Source organism: Podarcis bocagei (genome assembly GCF_964188305.1).
Source record: "Podarcis bocagei genome assembly, chromosome: Z".
Taxonomy (NCBI): domain Eukaryota; kingdom Metazoa; phylum Chordata; class Lepidosauria; order Squamata; family Lacertidae; genus Podarcis; species Podarcis bocagei.
In genome coordinates, this window is record NC_138140.1 from 18,329,622 (window position 1) to 18,348,208 (window position 18,587).

At 49.7% G+C, this 18,587-nt stretch overlaps 1 protein-coding gene across 1 annotated transcript in view; it reads right to left on the minus strand.

Moving 5' to 3' along the window:
- SARDH (sarcosine dehydrogenase) overlaps positions 1-18,587 on the minus strand; it is a 56,323-nt gene that overhangs the window by 33,820 nt on the left and 3,916 nt on the right. Inside the window, exons 3-9 of the mRNA XM_081178705.1 lie at positions 17,574-17,898; positions 15,602-15,780; positions 15,214-15,393; positions 14,896-15,019; positions 14,343-14,443; positions 11,999-12,103; positions 11,143-11,272 (exon numbers count right to left, since the gene is read on the minus strand). Of these exons, the coding sequence (XP_081034831.1) occupies positions 11,143-11,272; positions 11,999-12,103; positions 14,343-14,443; positions 14,896-15,019; positions 15,214-15,393; positions 15,602-15,780; positions 17,574-17,892 (1,138 nt within the window). The 5' untranslated portion in view covers positions 17,893-17,898. The remainder of the gene's footprint in view (positions 1-11,142; positions 11,273-11,998; positions 12,104-14,342; positions 14,444-14,895; positions 15,020-15,213; positions 15,394-15,601; positions 15,781-17,573; positions 17,899-18,587) is intronic.

Consider the following 18,587-nt stretch of genomic DNA (forward strand, 5'->3'; position numbering starts at 1 on the left):
AGCGAGAGATAACTAGAGCATGCACCACTCTGTGGGCAGGTAGGGTCTCAGCCTGTGTACCAGATGGAGCTGATAAACAGCTGCCCTGGACACAGAATTGACCTGCACCGCCATGGACAGCTGTGAGTCCAAAATGGCTCCCAGGCTGCGCACCTGGTCCTGAATGGGGCACAGTTACCCCATATAGGACCAGGGAGTCCCCCACACCTGCCTGCCTCCTGTCCCCCAAAAACAGTACTTCTGTCTTGTCAGGATTCAACCTCAATCTGTTAGCTGCCATCCATCCTCCAACCGCCTACAGGCACTCACACTGGACCTTCACCGCCTTCACTGGTTCTGATTTGAAAGAGAGGTAGAGCTGGGTATCATCCACATACTGATGAACACCCAGCCCAAACCCCCTGATGATCTCTCCCAGCGGCTGCTTGTAGATGTTGAAAAGCATGGGGGAGAGGACAGAACCCTGAGACACCCCACAAGTGAGAGCCGAGGTATTAAGTAGTGGGTTGACATAGCAGCCGGCACAGCGATTTCTTCAAGTAGCTCTTTATTAAGATAAGCTGGAATAGAACTGACTGCGAACAGCTCAGCCGGCCTGTATTTATAGGCAACCGGCTGTCAACATTGTAACCACAACAGCTCAGAGTTCCCGCCTAAACTAACTGCCGCGGACCTGAGTGAAAACTACCTACAGACCTGAGTGAAAACTATATACAGTATCCCCCTGTTGGCCCAGGGTGAAACTACACTACATAACACCCCTCCCCACCGAGATAAGGCGTTAGTTACAATCGTAATGGTTTCCTTATATACAGCACTACGCGTAATGGTTCAATTAGGCACAAAAGCATATCGGTTACATTTCCCATACTTAGACCAACAGTGATACCTGTCCAACAACGTAGTCCTTTAAATGAGTTGGGCGCTTGGAAACTCTGCCAGACCGCCGGGGACTGGTAGCCAAGTCCGGAGGGCCACACAGTTCTCGCTGAGGCTGTGGTGCGACCCTAGGTGGCGTTGGAACCAACTCCCCTGGATCCGCTGCTGTGGGTGGAGCCTCCGCAAGTGGAGTGGTCTGAGTCTGTTCTGAGACGGCTTGGTTCGGCTCCACGCTGGCAGTTTGCGAGGGAGGTGTAGGTGGGGCCTCGCCATCTGTACGTGTCTCTTCTGGAGCCGCAAGCGCAGTTTGGGGCACCTCGGTAGTGTCTAAGTCGCCAACCCTGCGCCTAAGCTGGTCTATGTGCCGTCGCCACAAACGTCCGTCTTCGAGTGCCACCTGGTACGAGCGAGGTCCAGTGACTCCCACTACTGTGGCTGGCACCCAAGGAATGTCCCCCACATAGTTCCGGGCAAAGACCTGGTTTCCTGGGACAAATGACCGTGGTGCGTTGGCACAGCCTGGGGGTTCAGCCATGGCAAAGTCTGGGTGTAGCCGGTCGAGCGGTGACCTGAGGCGGCGGCCCATAAGCAGTTCAGCAGGACTCCTCCCTGTGGCCGCATGAGGAGTGATGTGCTGCACGAACAAGTATTCGGCGACCCGCTCATGCCAGTCTCCCCGGTCCAGGCGCGCCAGTGCCTCTTTTGTCGAGCGCACTATTCTTTCCGCTTGCCCGTTGCTGGATGGATGAAAAGGTGCTGTTAGGGCATGGCGGATGCCCAGTCCCAAAAGATACCGCTCAAACGTGCCTGACGTGAACTGCGGTCCGTTGTCAGAGACAAGGACATCAGGACACCCATGCGTTGCAAACAGGCCTCGCAGCACCCGGATGACAGCTTCGGTAGTGGTGGAGGGCATCAGGGCGACCTCCAGCCATTTGGAATAGGCGTCCACCACTACCATAAAGGTCCGGCCGTGAAAGGGGCCAGCCAGATCGATGTGCACCCTCGACCAGGGTGTCTTTGGCGTCTCCCAGGCGTGTCCCTTAGCTGCCGGTGGTGCAGGCCTCGACTCTTGGCACGCTTGACAGGCGGATACCCAGGCAGTGATGGCATCGTCCATATTAGGCCACCAGACGTAACACCGAGCCAACGCCTTCATTTTGACAATTCCCGGGTGGCCAACGTGCAGAGCCTCCAGGACGCGCTGACGGAGTCCCTGGGGAATCACGACGCGGTCTCCCCACAGCAGACAGCCGCGATGAGCTGAGAGTTCATGTTGTCTGGTTGTGAAGGGCTGGAACTCCGATGCAAAAGGCCCTTGTGGCCACCCCCTCCACACCCAGTTGAGCACCCGGCTGATGGTGCGATCCTGGGCAGACGCGGAGGCCACAGTGGCAGCCGATACAGGCGCTGCCGGAAGATCCTCAATCAGAAGGAGCGATGAAGCTGGAGCCGGGTCTTCCACAAATGCTGGAAGAGGGCAACGGCTGAGGGCGTCGGCATGGCCCATCGATTTCCCCGGGCGATGGATGAGCCGATAGTGGTAGGCAGCCAGGAAAACAGTCCATCGCAGCATGCGTGGTGAGAGGACCGGTGGAGTTGGACGATCACCGGCGAGGAGGCCCAGGAGTGGCTTGTGGTCAGTGATGAGGTCAAAAGTCCTGCCATAGAGGTATTCATGGAACCTCTTCACTCCAGCCACAAGTGCCAATGCCTCCTTGTCGAGCTGGCTGTAATTCTGTTCCGTCGGAGATAGTGTCCTGGAAAAGTAGGCAAGCGGTGCTTCTCTTCCATCTGGGAAACGGTGACTAAGGACAGCACCGATGCCAAAAGGTGAGGCGTCGCAGGCAAGGACCAGCGGCCTGGATTCACTGTACTGTACCAGCACACTGTCTGAAGAAAGGAGAGCCTTGACCGCGTTGAAGGCCGCCGTCTCTCGATGACCCCAGGCCCAAGGCGTCTTAGTGCTAAGGAGTCGGTGAAGAGGCTCAGCCACAGTGGCTTTGTGGGGCAGGAACATGTTATAAAAGTTCAGCAGCCCCAGGAATGCCTGCAACTCCGTTTTGTCCTTTGGGGTGGGGGCCTGCTGGATAGCGCGGATCTTGGATGTGGTTGGATGAAGGCCGGAGGCATCGATAAGATAGCCCAGGAACTCTACCTGTGGAACGGCAATCAGGCACTTCTCCCTCTTTACCTTGAGCCCGGCCTCCTGGAACCTGGTCAGCACGGCACGGAGGCGCTCGAACAGCTGCTGGTGTGATTCTGCAGACACCAAGACGTCATCAAAATATGGTACCACGCCCGGAAGCACTTGCAGGAGACGCTCCATAAGGCTTTGGAAGATGCCAGGAGCCACACTCACCCCGAACTGCAACCGGCGGCAACGGAATGCCCCCCGGTGGGTGACGATCGTCTGGGCTTCAGCAGTGGCATCATCGACTGGCAGTTGTTGATAGGCTTGGGCAAGGTCCAGCTTAGCGAAGACCTTACCCTCACCCAGGGAATGCAGCAGGTGTTGGACAACAGGAACCGGATAAGCGTGCTGCTGAAGTGCCTTGTTGATTGTGCACTTGTAGTCAGCGCAGATTCTCACCGACCCATCTGGCTTGACAGGCGTGACGATGGGGGTTTCCCACTTTGCGTGGTCAACGGGCTCCAAAACTCCTTGGGCGATCAGTTTGTCCAGTTGTTCGTCCACCTTAGCCTTGAGAGCAAAGGGAACCCGGCGTGGCTTAAGCTTGATGGGGGCGACTTGTGGATCAAGGCTAAAGGAGATGGGCGTACCAGTATATTGTCCCAAGGTGCCGTCAAAAACCTCGGCAAAGTCTTTGACCAGACCCTCAGTCTCTGCGTTAGAGATGCAGTTGATGCCGGTGACTTCCAGGCCGAGGGCATCAAACCAGTCTAGCCCTAGGAGGCTTGGCCGCTGACCTTCAACCACCACCAACCGGAGCAGGCCCGAAAAATCCTTGAAGGCGATCCGGAACCGGCCAACGCCTACCACGGGAATGTCGTTTCCCTGGTAGTCTCTCAGGTGTACGCGGTGAGAGTCGAGTTGCCTTTTGGATACTCTGGGTACCAGTCTTTTGATGGTGCTCCATGACACGACGGACAGGGCAGACCCGGTGTCGATCTCCATGTCACATGGAGCTCCTTCAATGAGCACCGTGACGTTCAGCTTGCGTCGCGTAGACGAGTCGGTTTGGCCAATCGTGGTTCCAGACGGGCAGCGGCAGTTGGTGAGAGCGAAACAACTTTCCTTGGCAGACTAGAGTGAAGACTTGAACTTGCGAGTCGATGAAGGGGGGGTGTCAGACGGAGCCGATCGGCAGACCTTAGCGATGTGGCCCCTTCTGGAACACCTCCTACAGATGGCGTCTCTGAATCGACACTTGGCACGGGAATGGTCGCCTCCGCAGCCAGCACATTCCGGTTGGCCCTTGGACTTCTGTTGGAGCTTCCTGCGCTCCCGCTTTGTCTGGTGCACGTCATCATCTTCACTGGAGGATGCCTCATCACTGCTGGCCTCTTCATGATGCACCGGAACTGGCCCCCTAGCAAGACGCGGGCTGCTGGACTTGCGGATCTCCTGGGCGGAGCGTTCAGCAGCTTCTGAGGCCACAGCCTCCTCAATGGCTTTCTGTAGCGTGAGGTCTGGCTTGGCTAGGAGACGCCGTTGCAAATGGATGTCCCGGACCCCGCAGACGATTCGATCCATCAGGGCATCGTCTAAGTCTCGGAACTCACAGTGCATTGCAGCCTGTCGCAGGGCGGTGGCGTAGTTGTTGATTGACTCCCCCTCTGCCTGGTTCCGGTGGTAGAACGCATGGCGGGCAGCAATCTTGGACGGCTTTGGTGCGTAGTGGTTGCGGAGCTTCTCTTGGATCGTGTCCCATGGTGTTGCCTGGACTGCTTCAGGCGCAACCAATGCTCGGGCCGTCTCAAACACCTCAGGCCCACAGAGGCTGAGGAATAGGCCCCGCTTCCGATCCACTGATACTGCTGTCAGCTCGTTGGCTTGGAGGTAGCAGTCGAACCGAGCGAGGTAGGAGTCCCATGACTCAGAGGCTGGCGCAAACGGCGGTAGAGGCACAAATGAAGCCATGATTCCGATGCCGGCGTGAAGGGCGATGGATGGAACACAGTGCTCTAGCCAGAACAGTCAGCTCTGAATTGGTTCTGCCCAGTGATTTCGCTCAGTGATTTCGCTCAGTGATTTCGCTCTGTGATTTAGCTCAGTTCAGAGGCTGGCCGCATCTGGCTGTGCTCTGATGTCCATCCAATCCCATCCTCGTCGCCAGTATTAAGTAGTGGGTTGACATAGCAGCCGGCACAGCGATTTCTTCAAGTAGCTCTTTATTAAGATAAGCTGGAATAGAACTGACTGCGAACAGCTCAGCCGGCCTGTATTTATAGGCAACCGGCTGTCAACATTGTAACCACAACAGCTCAGAGTTCCCGCCTAAACTAACTGCCGCGGACCTGAGTGAAAACTACCTACAGACCTGAGTGAAAACTATATACAGTATCCCCCTGTTGGCCCAGGGTGAAACTACACTACATAACACGAGGGGTCTGAATACTCATCCCGCACCACCACTTTCTGAACACGGCCCAGGAGGAAGGAGCGGAACCACCGTACAACAGTGCCCCCAGCTCCCAGTCCCTCTAGACAGTCCAGAAGGATGTTATGGTCAATGGTGTCAAAAGCCGCTGAGAGATCCAGCAGAACTAGGAAATAGCTCTCACCTTTGTCCCTAGCCCACCGGAGATCATCGACCAGTGCGACCAAGGCAGTTTCAGTCCAATGATGAGGCCTGAATCCCGACTGGAAGGGATCCAAATGGTCCGCTTCTTCCAGGCATGATTGGAGTTGTTCTGCAACCACTCGCTCAGTCACCTTGCCCAAGAATGGAAGATTTGAGACTGGGCGATAGTTGGCCATATTGGCAGCATCTAAAGATGTTTTTTTTAAGAAGCAGTTTGATAACTGCCTCTTTCAGTGGGTCTGGGGAGGCTCCCTCACAGAGAGAAGCATTCACCACCCCGCAAAGCCCATCGCCCAGCCCTTCCCGGCTAGCTTTTGTAAGCCAGGATAGGCAAGGATCAAGGAGACAGGTGGTTGGTTTCACTCGTCCAAGCAGCCTGTCCACATCCTCAGATGTAACAGTTTGGAATTGATCCCACGCAACTTGACTAGACAGGACTCTAGCACCCTCCCGCCCCAGCCCTGCTCCCATGGTGGAGTCTACCTCTTCCCGAATCTGAGCAACTTTATCTGCAAAAAAACTTTGCAAAATCATTGCAGGAGATCATGTGGCCCGTACTGGGCCCCAATGTAGCAGGTGGTTCTGCTAAATTGCGAACCACCTGAAGGCACCTCCTGCTGCTGTTTTCTGAAGATGCAATAGAGGCAGTGAAGAAAGTCTTCTTCGCCGTCACTACCGCCACTTGGTAGGTTCGACATTGAGCTCTAACCCGTGTCCGGTCAGCTTCAGAATGAGTTATCTGCCACCGGCGCTCTAGCCATATCAGCGATTGTTTCATTGCCCTCAGATCAATGGAAAACCACAGGGCTGTCCGGGCTCCATGCAATCGGAGAGGGCACTTTGGAACCAAACAGTCAATAGCCCTGGTTAACTCCACATTCCAGTGGGCCACCAAGGAATCATCTGAAAGGCCATCAACATGGGATAAAGCATCCCCTACCACTCTCTGGAAACCATTTGTATCCATTAAGTGGCAGGGGTGGACCATCCTCCCTGCAGTGGAGTAGGGTCACAGAGAAGTCCAGTTGCACCAGGAAGTGATCTGACCACGGCACTTCTTTAGTTTTGCTTTTACTTAGTGTCAGATCACCCACATCCATAGAGGTGAACACCAGGTCCAAGGCATGTCCATGGTTATGAGTTGGGCCAGACTTATTCAGGGACAGCCCCATGGAGGCCATGCTTTCCACGAAGCATGGAATTTCCATGAATAAAGAAGGTCCCATGGTGGTTTAAAAAGCAGAACATATAATATCTGTCCAATACAAAAATCAAAACCATTGTATACATACAATTATTATAATAAGCAATACATAACAGAAGACATTTTCCAGTAAAATGCAGGTTATCATTATAGCAGCAACATTGAAAATAGGGAAGAAAATCAGCAGTAGGGTATCTAAAATGCAAGAATGGGGCACAGTGCATAGCAAATGCAGCATCCTCTAGACATTGCGGGGCTATAACCCTCATGACCCCTTACCATTGATCATGCTGACTGCTGGAAGTTGGGAGTCCAACAACATCTGAAGAGCACAATACTGGCTACCACCAACACAAGCGTATCAGGGTTATGTCTCCATATTGCTATCCAGGTCAACAATCTATCACTCTCTCTGGCATGTGGCATGTTTTTTGAGAGAGATCATGGGTATGGTTAATACCCAGCTGGTTATATGCTTTGCAATTGTTTCTTCTCCCCAGGGCACCCCTGCTATGGATGTTACGAAGGTAGCGATTGCTGTTCTGATCAGTTACCTGTCACAATCAGCACTGTTTCCATTCCCCTGCAGCTCAGTAACTGCCAAATGCTCCATTATCTGTCCCTCTGTCTGCAATTTAACGAGTGTTACACAGCTTACATAGGTATTTACATACCCTACACAACCATTTATGTAAATTTCAGTGGAAATCAAATGGCAAAACATTTTTTTTTTAAATTGAAATTTATACATTGTTTGCAGACTAGAGAAAGAAAGAGCAGCAGCAACAACAACAACAACATTTTTCATGCACCACATAGTTAAACTATGGAACTCAGTCCCACCAGAGCAATGATGGCAACCAGCTTTGATGGTTGTAAGATCCAAGAGCAGGCTTTTGAAATTTGCTAGGAATCTTACACCCTACCACTACTGAACAATTATGGCCATATTCACAGCATACATGTAAAGCACTACAGTACTACTTTAAATGGCCGTGGCTTCCCCAGAAGAATTCTGGGAACTGCCATTCATTAAGGGTGCTTGGGCAGCCCCAACTCCCCTCACAGAGCTATAGTTCCCAGAGTTTCCTGTGAAGAGGGGTTGTTAAGTCATTCTGAGAATTTTAGCTCTCTGAAGATAATAGGAGTCTCCTAGCAACTCTAAGAACAATTCAAAGTTTTGGTGCTGACCTTTAAAGCCCTAAATGGCCTCGGTCCAGTATACCTGAAGGAGCGTCTCCACCCCCATTGTTCTGCCCGGACACTAAGATCCAGTGCTGAGGGCCTTCTGGCGGTTCCCTCCCTGCGAGAAGCAAAGCTACAGGGAACCAGGCACAGGTCCTTCTCAGTAGTGGCACATGCCCTGAGGAACACCCTCCCATCAGATGTCAAAGAGATAAACAACTACCTGACATTTAGAAGACATCTGAAGGCAGCCCTGTTCAGGGAAGTTTTTAATGTGTGACATTTGATGTATTTTCAATCCTTGTTGGAAGCCGCCCAGAGTGGCTGGGGAAACCCAGCGAGATAGGCGGGGTACAAATAATAAACTATTATTATTATTAACAAAGTACAGAACTCTTGATTGCTTAATGCCATATCACAGTGCATTAGATGGATAGTGTTGGTGTGATAGAAGTCTTCCTTCTCCCCATTAGACTGTAAACTCTTTGGTTCAAGATCCTGTTTGGTTTGGTTTATGAAAATGGATAGCAAACTGTATATAAATAAGAGTTCCAGGCAAATGCCGCCTGACTAATGTAGCCTGGCAACTATCTCCTCTTTCTCTAGCTAATTTGGCTGTCAAGAAAACAGAACTCTGGTGCCACCTTTAGGACTAGCAATCATGACATTCTTCTGCTCTGAGAACCTCTCTCCCCTTTTGTCACCACCCTCTGAGTTTAAAAATCAGCTTTTTCTTTTACCTAACTCCTAAACCAGGACAACAGTCATTCAAACCCTTCCAGTCCTATTCCCTAGTAGGAAGCTTTAACTTCTTTTCTCACTCCCTGGGCCAGCCTCTCCATGAGACTGAGGGAGGAAGATGCCCCATGTGGAAAGGTGGAAGGGAGGGATGTCATAAAATTCCAACACAAATAGAAACTGGAGCATAAATTGCTTATTCATCCCATATCTGGAACTGAAATCATTCCAGCAAATGGGGTTGGTATTAACTGATGCTGCTGCTGCTTTCAGCCAGCCAACAGTATGGTGCAATGGTTAGAGTGTTGGATTATAACTTGGGAGACCTAGGTTTGAATCCCCACTTAGTCATGAAGCTCACTCTCTCAACCTAACCTACCCTCACAGGATTGTTGTGAGGATAAAATGGGGGGGGGGGTCATGTAAACTACCCTGAGCTCCTTGAAGGAAAAGGAGGCATATACCGTATTTTTCGCTCTATAGGACGCACCAGACCATAGGAGCGGGAGAACGGGGGGGGGATTCTCCCCCTCTCTGCGCAGCACCCCTTCAGCGAAGTGGCAGGAGAAACGGAGCCCCTTCCATTTCTCCTCCCGCTTCCCTGAAGGGGCGCTGCGCAGAGAGGGAAAACTGTGCAGCGCCTCTCCAGCGAAGCGAAGCCTGGAGAGCAAGAGGGATCAGTGTGCACCGACCCCTCCCACTCTCCAGGCTTCAGGCGGCTATCCTCAAGCCTTCGGAGCACAGTGGGAACTCTAGCTGTGCTCCGAAGGCTTGTGGATAGCTGCCTGAAGCCTCCGGAGTGCAGCGGGAGTTCCCGCTGCGCTCCGGAGGCTTCAGGCGGCTTCAGCGAAAGCAATGCGAAGCCTCCGGAGTGGGGGGGGGAGCTCTCCCTCTGCACTTTGGAGGCTTCAAGTTACTATCGCTGAAGCCAAGGAGCCTGCATTCACTCCATAAGACGCACACACATTTCCCCTTAATTTTTGAAGGGGGAAAAGTGTGTCTTATAGAGTGAAAAATACGGTAAATGTAATAAATAAAACTTATTTATTTATTTCCCCCTTCCCCTCATTTGTATAGTGTTTCCTTTTCGCTGAAATGGAGGGGTTGGAATAAAATAATGACACCAGAGTAGACATAAGTTACAGTGGTGCCCCGCAAGACGAATGCCTCGCAAGACGGAAAACTCGCTAGACGAAAGAGTTTTCCGTTTTGGAGGTGCTTCGCAAAACGAATCTCCTATGGGATTGCTTCGCAAGATGACAATGTCTTGCGAGTTCCTGCGGGGTTTTTTCCCTCCCCCCCTTTTCTAAGCCGCTAAGCCGCTTATCAGCTGATCCGATAAGCCGCTAAAAGCCGCTAATAGCGCTAATCCGCTAATCCGTCAATGGGCTTGCTTCGCAAGACGAAAAAACCGCTAGACGAAGAGAATCACAGAACGGATTCTTTTTGTCTTGCGAGGCACCACTGTATTATGAAAGTTACATCATTTTGCCCGCAGTAGACAGCAGCATAAATAATGCTGGTTTTGGTGGAAGGTAAAACTGCAGTGAAGTGGAAATGGGTCTGCAGGCAATGAATACCATGCAGAACGGAATGAAGTGTCTCATCTTAAGTCCCTGTTGGCGAGATGGCAGAGCTGGGCATATGTGCTTCATGCAGCCTGTCCTGTACCTCCTAAATTAGTCTCAGCTGCAGCAGAGGATGCTAAGATAAGATTCAACTGCCAGTGTTTGCAGCTTTTGTATATGGGATTTCAATGAATGTCAGCTTGCCTTTTGCCTCTGAAAGGTCGTGGCTCACTGGTAGAGCATCTGCTTTGCATGTAGAAGGTCCTAGGTTCAAACCTCTGCAGTATTTCCCGGTGGGGCTGGGATAGCCTGGGCAGGTACCACAGAGAGACCAGCTGCCAGTCAGTGTTGACAACACTGAGCAAGGCAGACTAATGGTTTGACTCAATACAAGGCACCTCTCTGCACTCCTATTTAATCCAGCCCTTTATTCAGAAACCACAAGGACTAGAATCCTGCTTGCAAGAAGGCCCCAGGTTCAATCCCTGCCATCTCCTAGTAGGGCTGGGAGAAATTCCCTTCCTGAAACCCTGGAAAGACACTGCCAGTCAGTGTCAACAATATTGAGCTAGGTGGACCAATGGCTCTGACCTGGATATACCATTGATTAAAATGAGATGAGGTTTGGGCAATGAAGGTCTTTTGCTTCTATCCAAAACTAGCTGTCAACTCCTGGCTACAACTAATGAGAATAAAGTGCTGTTAGATTCAAGGGTCTTTTTCTCAGGTAAATGGTGTTAGGGTTGCAGACTGTCTCTAAATCCTGTGCCATGCTTTTATGGGCCTGGAATATCCTTACCTGGGCCACAGACTGTGGATTTGATTCCGGTTTTCTCCAGCACTGGAACTCGGTTGATGGCACCTTCAATGTGCTGTGTAAACACATCCCAATCCAGATCAAAGAGGCCAAAAGCAAACTTGTCCAGCACCTGAAAGAGCCAGCATGCTCATTTCCAAATGTTCTGCCCCCTCAAGAAGTTTTCAAAGATGGGGATTCAGTTTTGGACAGCTGTGATTGCCAGTCCAATGCTGTCCTGCTATGGTCAAGACAGAAGCCCATGTCCTTCATTTCAGGAAGGAGAGAGCTATTGAGGGCTACTAGCCATGATTGCTACACTCTGCCTCCATGAACAGAGGCAAAAACACTTCTGAATACCTGTTGCTGGAAACCACTGGAGGGGAAGAGGGCTCTTGTGCTCAGAACCTGCTTGTGGGTTTCCCACTTGGTCATTCGAACAGGATGCTGGACTAGGTGGGCCACTGGCCTGATACAGAAGGCTCTTCTTATGTCCATACCAAGCCTGACCTGTCCACACTGCCTGCCCATCACAGGTGACAGTGCTGCAATCCCTTTCTCCACCTCAAGGAGGGGCTCCAATATCTGTGCAAGAGTTCACACACAGCTTTCTTAAGCGGGGACTGGTTCACACGCCAGCAGGTTCTTTGTGCAAGCCCTGGAATTTTAACGGCACCTCTTCAAGGTAGACCAAGGTGGTGCCTTCAAAATCCTCCAGAAACATCTCTGATTTCAAAGTCGTCTGGGCTTGTAAAATGTAGTGTTTTAAGCACCTTGTTCAACACACACACACACACCTCTCTCTTCCCAGCCTCATGCAGTGCTGTGCTTTTTAAAATTCCTTATGAACACCACTCACCTCCTCCCAGAAGATGGGATTTGACTCATATCCACCCACAGAAAGGGCATCGCCTTGGAGACGCAGATACACGGAGGTGTCATGATCTCGAACATTTGGCATGTTCTAAAAATACCCAAAGAGGAAAAACTAACAAATCTGGGGGAAGACACAGCATGTTCACACACACACACACACACAGTGTTTGCTTGTTTGTTTGTTTTTAACTGTGTCACCTGGTGCCCAACCTTTTTTATTTTTATTTTCCTGGGTGCTTTACAATCATTTTAAGGCCTACTGTGATTTTAAGAGCTCTGATAGCAGAATGTATGTTTTTTTTCTGCTCCTGGATTTATTTATTTATAGATTGTTTATAAATGACGATATACATTATGGTGATATACAGCAAAATCGCAACTTTGTAAAATTATAAAGTCATAAAATGCAGACCAAACGGCCATCAATGAATCAAATTAATTTCCTAAAATCACTTGGGGGGGATGCTTTCAAAAGGTGATGAAATATCAGAATCACCTTCTGATTTCAACAGAAGCACTGTATGTATATTGTTAGTTTTGCAGTGATGATGCTTGGCTATGGCAAGAAGAGGATGCTAGACTCAGTGGGCTTGCATTGTCATCCTGCCAGGCTTTCCATGTGCTCTGTCCCCTGACCGATTTCTTCCCTTTGACACCCCAGAGTCTCACTCCAGAAGCTCTTGATTCATGGGGATGTTTTAGGGTAGATGTAGACCCTATGGTAAAGCTGGAGCAAAGCCACTTCTGCCCTGCAAAAGGAGGTGGTGTTGCGGGCTTCGTGCCCCCACCACACGCGTGGCGGCTGGCGCTCAGCCTCCGCACTATAGAGGGAATCACCGGCCGCATCACCCCCCGGACAGCCAATTGGCTGGCTCGGGGGGCGTGGCTGCCCTATTTAACGCAGGCATGACCTGGGATCTCCCTCTTTTGCTGCCTCCAACTAGGACCAATGCCTAAGCCAATACCGCTCATCACCTGTAACCAATAAAGTTGTGGCCTTAATTAGCCCATTAACCTTAATAATTGTGTCATGTGTCTTTATTTCCACTGGGGGGGCAGGAACTCGCCACACAACTGAGCAGCCTTGCCTGGTGCTCTGGTGACCTCCCATCCATACTACCAGAGTGCATTGTATGTGGGGCTGCCCTTGAAGGCAATCTGGAGTGTACAGCTAATGCAGAACGAGGCTGCCAGGCAGATATGTGGGGCGGCCTGATGAAACCATGCGCCCCCTGCAAATGCTGAAATTACTAGTTCAGTTAGTGTTATTGCTTTGAACTGTTTTTGCAAAAGCATTTTTAATGATATAGTTACTGATGCGTTTGCTGCCCTGGACTCCTTTGGGAGGAAAGGCAAGATACAAAATTAGTGGTCATGATAGTGGTAGCAACCAAAGTAATAGCCATCCGATTAAGCTCACCAAGTGGCCCCTGGAGGGGCTAGAGTAAAGTGAGGAGCATAGGATCCTACATCGGCTACACTGTAAAGTGATTTGGTGAAGAAGAAAAGGACACACACACCCCAATCCGCCACTAAGGGATGTGAGACGTCTTCCACAGCAATCACTGATGCAAAGCACTAGCCTCTCCTGGGCTGCATTAGAGGGTCTTAGAAGGACATCTAGTGGCAATTTGAGGAATAAACCTTCTTGAGACTGCCTAAAAATTACAGGCAGGCACACATCACAAAATTCAGTGCGGACCCTGATTTGGGGCTTTGTAAAATAGCCCAACTTCAGAGAAGGTGCTACATTGGCTGCTCAGTTCAGCTTGGGGTCTGTCTGAGCCTGTTTCATTTCCCCACTATTCATTATTGGAGGGAGGTGGATTGTGGGGGGGTGGAAACTGCAGCTATTCTCCTTATCACAGGACAAAATTTGCAAGCTTGGTGTAGCCCCATCAAATTGCAGATTATGCACACACACCACCACACCCACAACCATAAAAAAAATTCAGCAGAATTGGATGAAATTTGCAGGCAAGATTGTCCCTTCCAGAGGCACAGTTCTCACCAAATTTCAGAAAAATAGATGCAGTGGTTTTCTTGCAGGGATAGCCGTTACAGTTTTAGGTTGGGTTAAAACAAAAATCACCTAATCTCCCCTAGCATTTCACTAGTCAGTAATCCACAATAATGTCTAATAATTTCAGTGGTTCTACTCTGCATATGACTGGTTGGATAAAACCCAATATTTATATCACACTCTTCAATCAGTAAAAACCATGAGCAATCTTCAACAAAGGGTAATGCTGTGGTACACACAAGAGAGAAAAACTAAGAAAGTTAGAAAGCACTGGATTAAAAACTAGTATCTGCAATCCACTAACCTGGATCCCTTCTATCCTCTCTGTGACGACATATGCATGGTGCATTGCAACAAGCGGCACATTAACACCGGCCATCTTCCCCAAGGATTGGGCCCACACACCTGTTGGGAGAAGGAAGATCTACCATTGGATGACCACAGCAATCAGGGATGCCTTCTGGGTGGGAAAGACTCGTTGATGCACTGAGCTCACATCAGCTTCTGGTTTGCTTGACAAAGGCCATAGCTCTTTGCATGAAGAAGACTCAGTTAGTACTGGGAAAGTCTCCATCTGAAACCCTGGAGAGCAGCTACCAGGCAGTGTAGAGCTAGAAGGACTAATGGCCTGACTCAGGATAAGGCAGCACACTGGCAAAGCATCTGCTTTGCATGCAGAAGGTCTCAGATTCAATCCCTAGTGGCATCTCCAGGTAGGGTGGGAGAGATCCGCTGTATGAAACCCTGGAAAGCTTCTGCTAGTCAATGTAGACAATGCTAATTGAAATGGACCAAGATAGAAGGAACCCCAATGGATCGTGGTCCTAGAATCTGGAAGGAGGAGACATTTTTCTTACCCATGCAGTTCACCACACAGGGAGTCTGGATGGTTCCATGGTCTGTCACTACAGCTGCTACCCGTCGGGCTCCCATATCATCCTCCCTTAATTCAATGCCTATCACAGGGCAATTCTCAATCACCTAGACAAAGCAAAGTGGCAAAGAAGCTGCATGTTTTTCATTCCTGCACTTAAACCCCACCCTTCTTCAAGGAGGCATACACAGTTCTCCCCCTCTCCATTTTATCCTCACAACAACCCTGTGAGGTAGGTTAGGATAAGAGACAATTACTGGCCCAAGGTCACCCAGTGAGCTTTATGGCCCTCGTGACTCACCAGAGCTCCTCGGGCAGTGGCTGCCCGGGCAAGGGTCGTACAGGTCCCAGCAGGATCCATTGTGCCATCCTTGGGGACGTAGAGTGTGCCATAGAGGTCATCCACATTCATCAAAGGATACAGGTCTTTTGTTTCCCCAGGCGATAGGACATACGATTCAATACCATAAACTTTACCTAGCTAGAAAGCATATCAAGAGGACAAGTGTCTCACAAAACAACATCCAAGAGACTGACTAGTGGATCAGGCAGAGTTCTGTCCTCACAGCAGCCAGCTAAATGCCCCAGTGGGAAACCTGCAAGCAGGATCTGAAATGGGACAGAATTAGCTCCTCAGGCCCTCCCTCCTCAACAGAGGAGAGGAACCAGCTAGGACATTTTCTACTTACAGACATGAGCCTTTTGTATTCGTCCAATCTTTGCTTGTTAGAGGCAATGAAGAGGCCACCATTTTGAATCCATCCTGTGTGGAGGCCTGTCTCCTGCTCTAGGTCCTGGCTAACGACAGTACGAGTATGAGCCAATAGTTCAACCTCCACATCACTGGGGCGCAATTGCCACAGCAGGCCTAAGCGAGACAGGAAGGGTAGGAGGTAAACTATTATTCAATATGGATGCAAGAAGGTGTCAGTTTCCATTGTGGCCCAGGTTCAGAACACAAAGCACTGTTTCCATTCCACAATGGTTCAGTTTGCAAACCGAAGACGACAATAGCAAATACCGATTTATATTTGCTAGATCTGTTTCTGTTCCAGACGTGGGGAAAGTAAGGCAACACTGACCATTTTCCCATTCCTGTTTCCATCAGAATTTTCTGGTATCCCTGTTCTTCAATGAGCAGGGGAAATTGGACACTGTGCCACATTTAAGGCATGCATAAACTATCAGTGATCAGGATCTCTTGTCTCTGCCAGGAGAAGGGAGCATCCTCTATGAGCACAGGGATGAAATTCGTCAGAAAAGAACAACTGCCGCTGCCATCCCTCCTGCAGGAGGCAGAAATGGCCATCAACTTGGATGGCTTGAAAACAGGATTCGACTAGCCATGACGTCTATGTTCTGCCTCCACTGACAGAGGTGGTACGCCTCCAAATACCAGTTGCTAAGAACTGCAGGTGGGCAGAGCGCTATTGCTTCCAGGACCTGCACAAGCATCTGGTTGGCAACTGTGAAAACAGGATGCTGGACTACTTGGGCCATTGGCCTGATCCAGCAAAGTTCTACTTATGCTCTTAAATTCAGGCATTCTCTGCAGCAGACCCTAAGCTGCAGCGCTGCCTCCCCCACAGAGATGCACCTTGCATCAGAGTCGCTGTGAGTGGTGCAGAGACGTGTGAACACCAACCTAAGCTCTTTGGAGAAAAAGCGGGGCTGAAATTTGGTAAAACAAATAAATAAATATTGGAAGCTTTCATTTTTTTGCATTGTAGTTTTTGCCTTCTTACTTTATGGCTGAATCATTGAGTTTTGTTGGATTTTTTTTACATTGTAGTTTTGTTTTGTTTGTTTTTACTTTACTTCATTAAGTTGTTTATTGGACCCGTGGGGGCTTTTTTTTTGATAATTTTTGAATATTGTTGTTTTTCTGTTAATTTTTATTACTTCATTCCCCTCTCTAAGATTGAAGAGCAGGCTACAAATACTGTAAGTAAATGAATGAATGAATGAATGAATGAATGTACACCACCCATCTGACTGGGTTGCCCCAGCCACTGTGAGCAGCTTCCAGTGGATATGAAAACATAATAAAACATGGGTAGGCAAACTGGCTAGATCCAGCCCTATCACCTTCTAAATCTGGCCCATGAACAATCCGGGAATCAGCGTGCTTTTACATGAGTAGAATGTGTGCTTTTATTTAAAATGCATCTCTGGGTTATTTGTGGGGCATAGGAAATCATTCATTATTTTTTTCCAAAACATAGTCCGGGCCCTGATATAGTCTGAGGGACAGTGGACCAGCCCCCTGCTGAAAAAGTTTGCTCACCCCTGTAATAAAACACCAAACATTAAAAACTTCCCTTTCCAGGGAGGTTTTTGCCTTCAGGTGTCTTCTAAAAGTCAGACAGTTGTTTACTTCCTTGACATCTGATGAGAAGTCGTTCCACAAGGTGGGCACCATTACTGAGAAGGCCCTCTACCTGGTTTCCTGTAACCTCACTTCTCACAGTGAGGGAACTGCCAGAAGGCCCTCAGTGCTGGACTTCAATGTCCAGGCTGAATGACAGAGATGGAGACTCTACTTCAGGTCATATCAGAAATATAACAAATCATCATCATACTCTCTGGCACAGCCAGCAGACAGAGCCTCCACAGGCCTCTCCAGAAATCTAATTACATTTCTTTCCCCTTTCCCTTTACCTGCTGTGTGCCAGGTGGTCCCTGAGGTCAAGCGGTCCCTTTCTAGTAAGACAACGTTAGTCACCCCCATCTTAGCAAGATGATAGGTGGTCTGGCACCCTAAGCTGCCTCCGCCCACCACCACCACGTCAGCAGATGCTGGGACTGGCTTGGTGGGCCCTTGGCCCTGAGGGGCCTCTTCCTTCAAGGTCTTCTGGTAAGGGACACTCTTTTCAGACTGCTGGCCTGTCGTCCTGCTGCTAAAGAGTCGTATGTGTCGCCAGGGACATGGCGGTTGGAAGGAAGAGGCAATTCGAAATGCCTGCTTCAAGGTGGCCATAGCGATCTGGAGAAGAAAGAAAAGGCGTTGATGCAACTCGCCAGTCTATGGAGTCGAAATCCTTCTCTTTAACAAATGGGTGCTTATCATTCCCAAGTCAATGTGTTTAGCCTGAGGGTAGCAGAAGCGAACACTGCTTTCTTCCTGTAGTGATGAGGGTGTTAGAAGCAGTTGTAAAGGAAAGGTGATGGAGAGGAGGAAGAAGAGAAACTTCAACTTGGGTGCTTTTCCACTTACATCATTCTCATGGTCATTTAAAGGGTTGGGGTGCTGTAAAATCATACATTCAGGTGCCTAAAATTACCCAGCTGCACCTCTGTTTCTCTCTGAGGAACCCCAACAAGCTTAAGAAAAAAACCGAATCCCTCAGAACACATTCTCAAAAACACTGCTCCATATTAAATGAACTCTAAATGAGGCAACAAAACTCATATTCAGGTTTTAACTTGTATTGTACTAGACACCTCTTAATTGTGTGTCTTCATTTGGCCAAGCCCTGGGGCAATTCAATTTTGGATAGCAGAGTTGCGGGGAGGGGTGTGTGGAAGGGTGGTTCTAGTTGCTGGAGGGTCAGGACTTTGGGTGTGTCTTTCCTTCATCTGAACTTCAAGCCAGAGAGTCTGCAGGGAGCAGAGGAGGTTGTCTCTGCACAGGGAGAGGGAAGAGATGCCTAGACTGCTCGACATGCAGAAGCA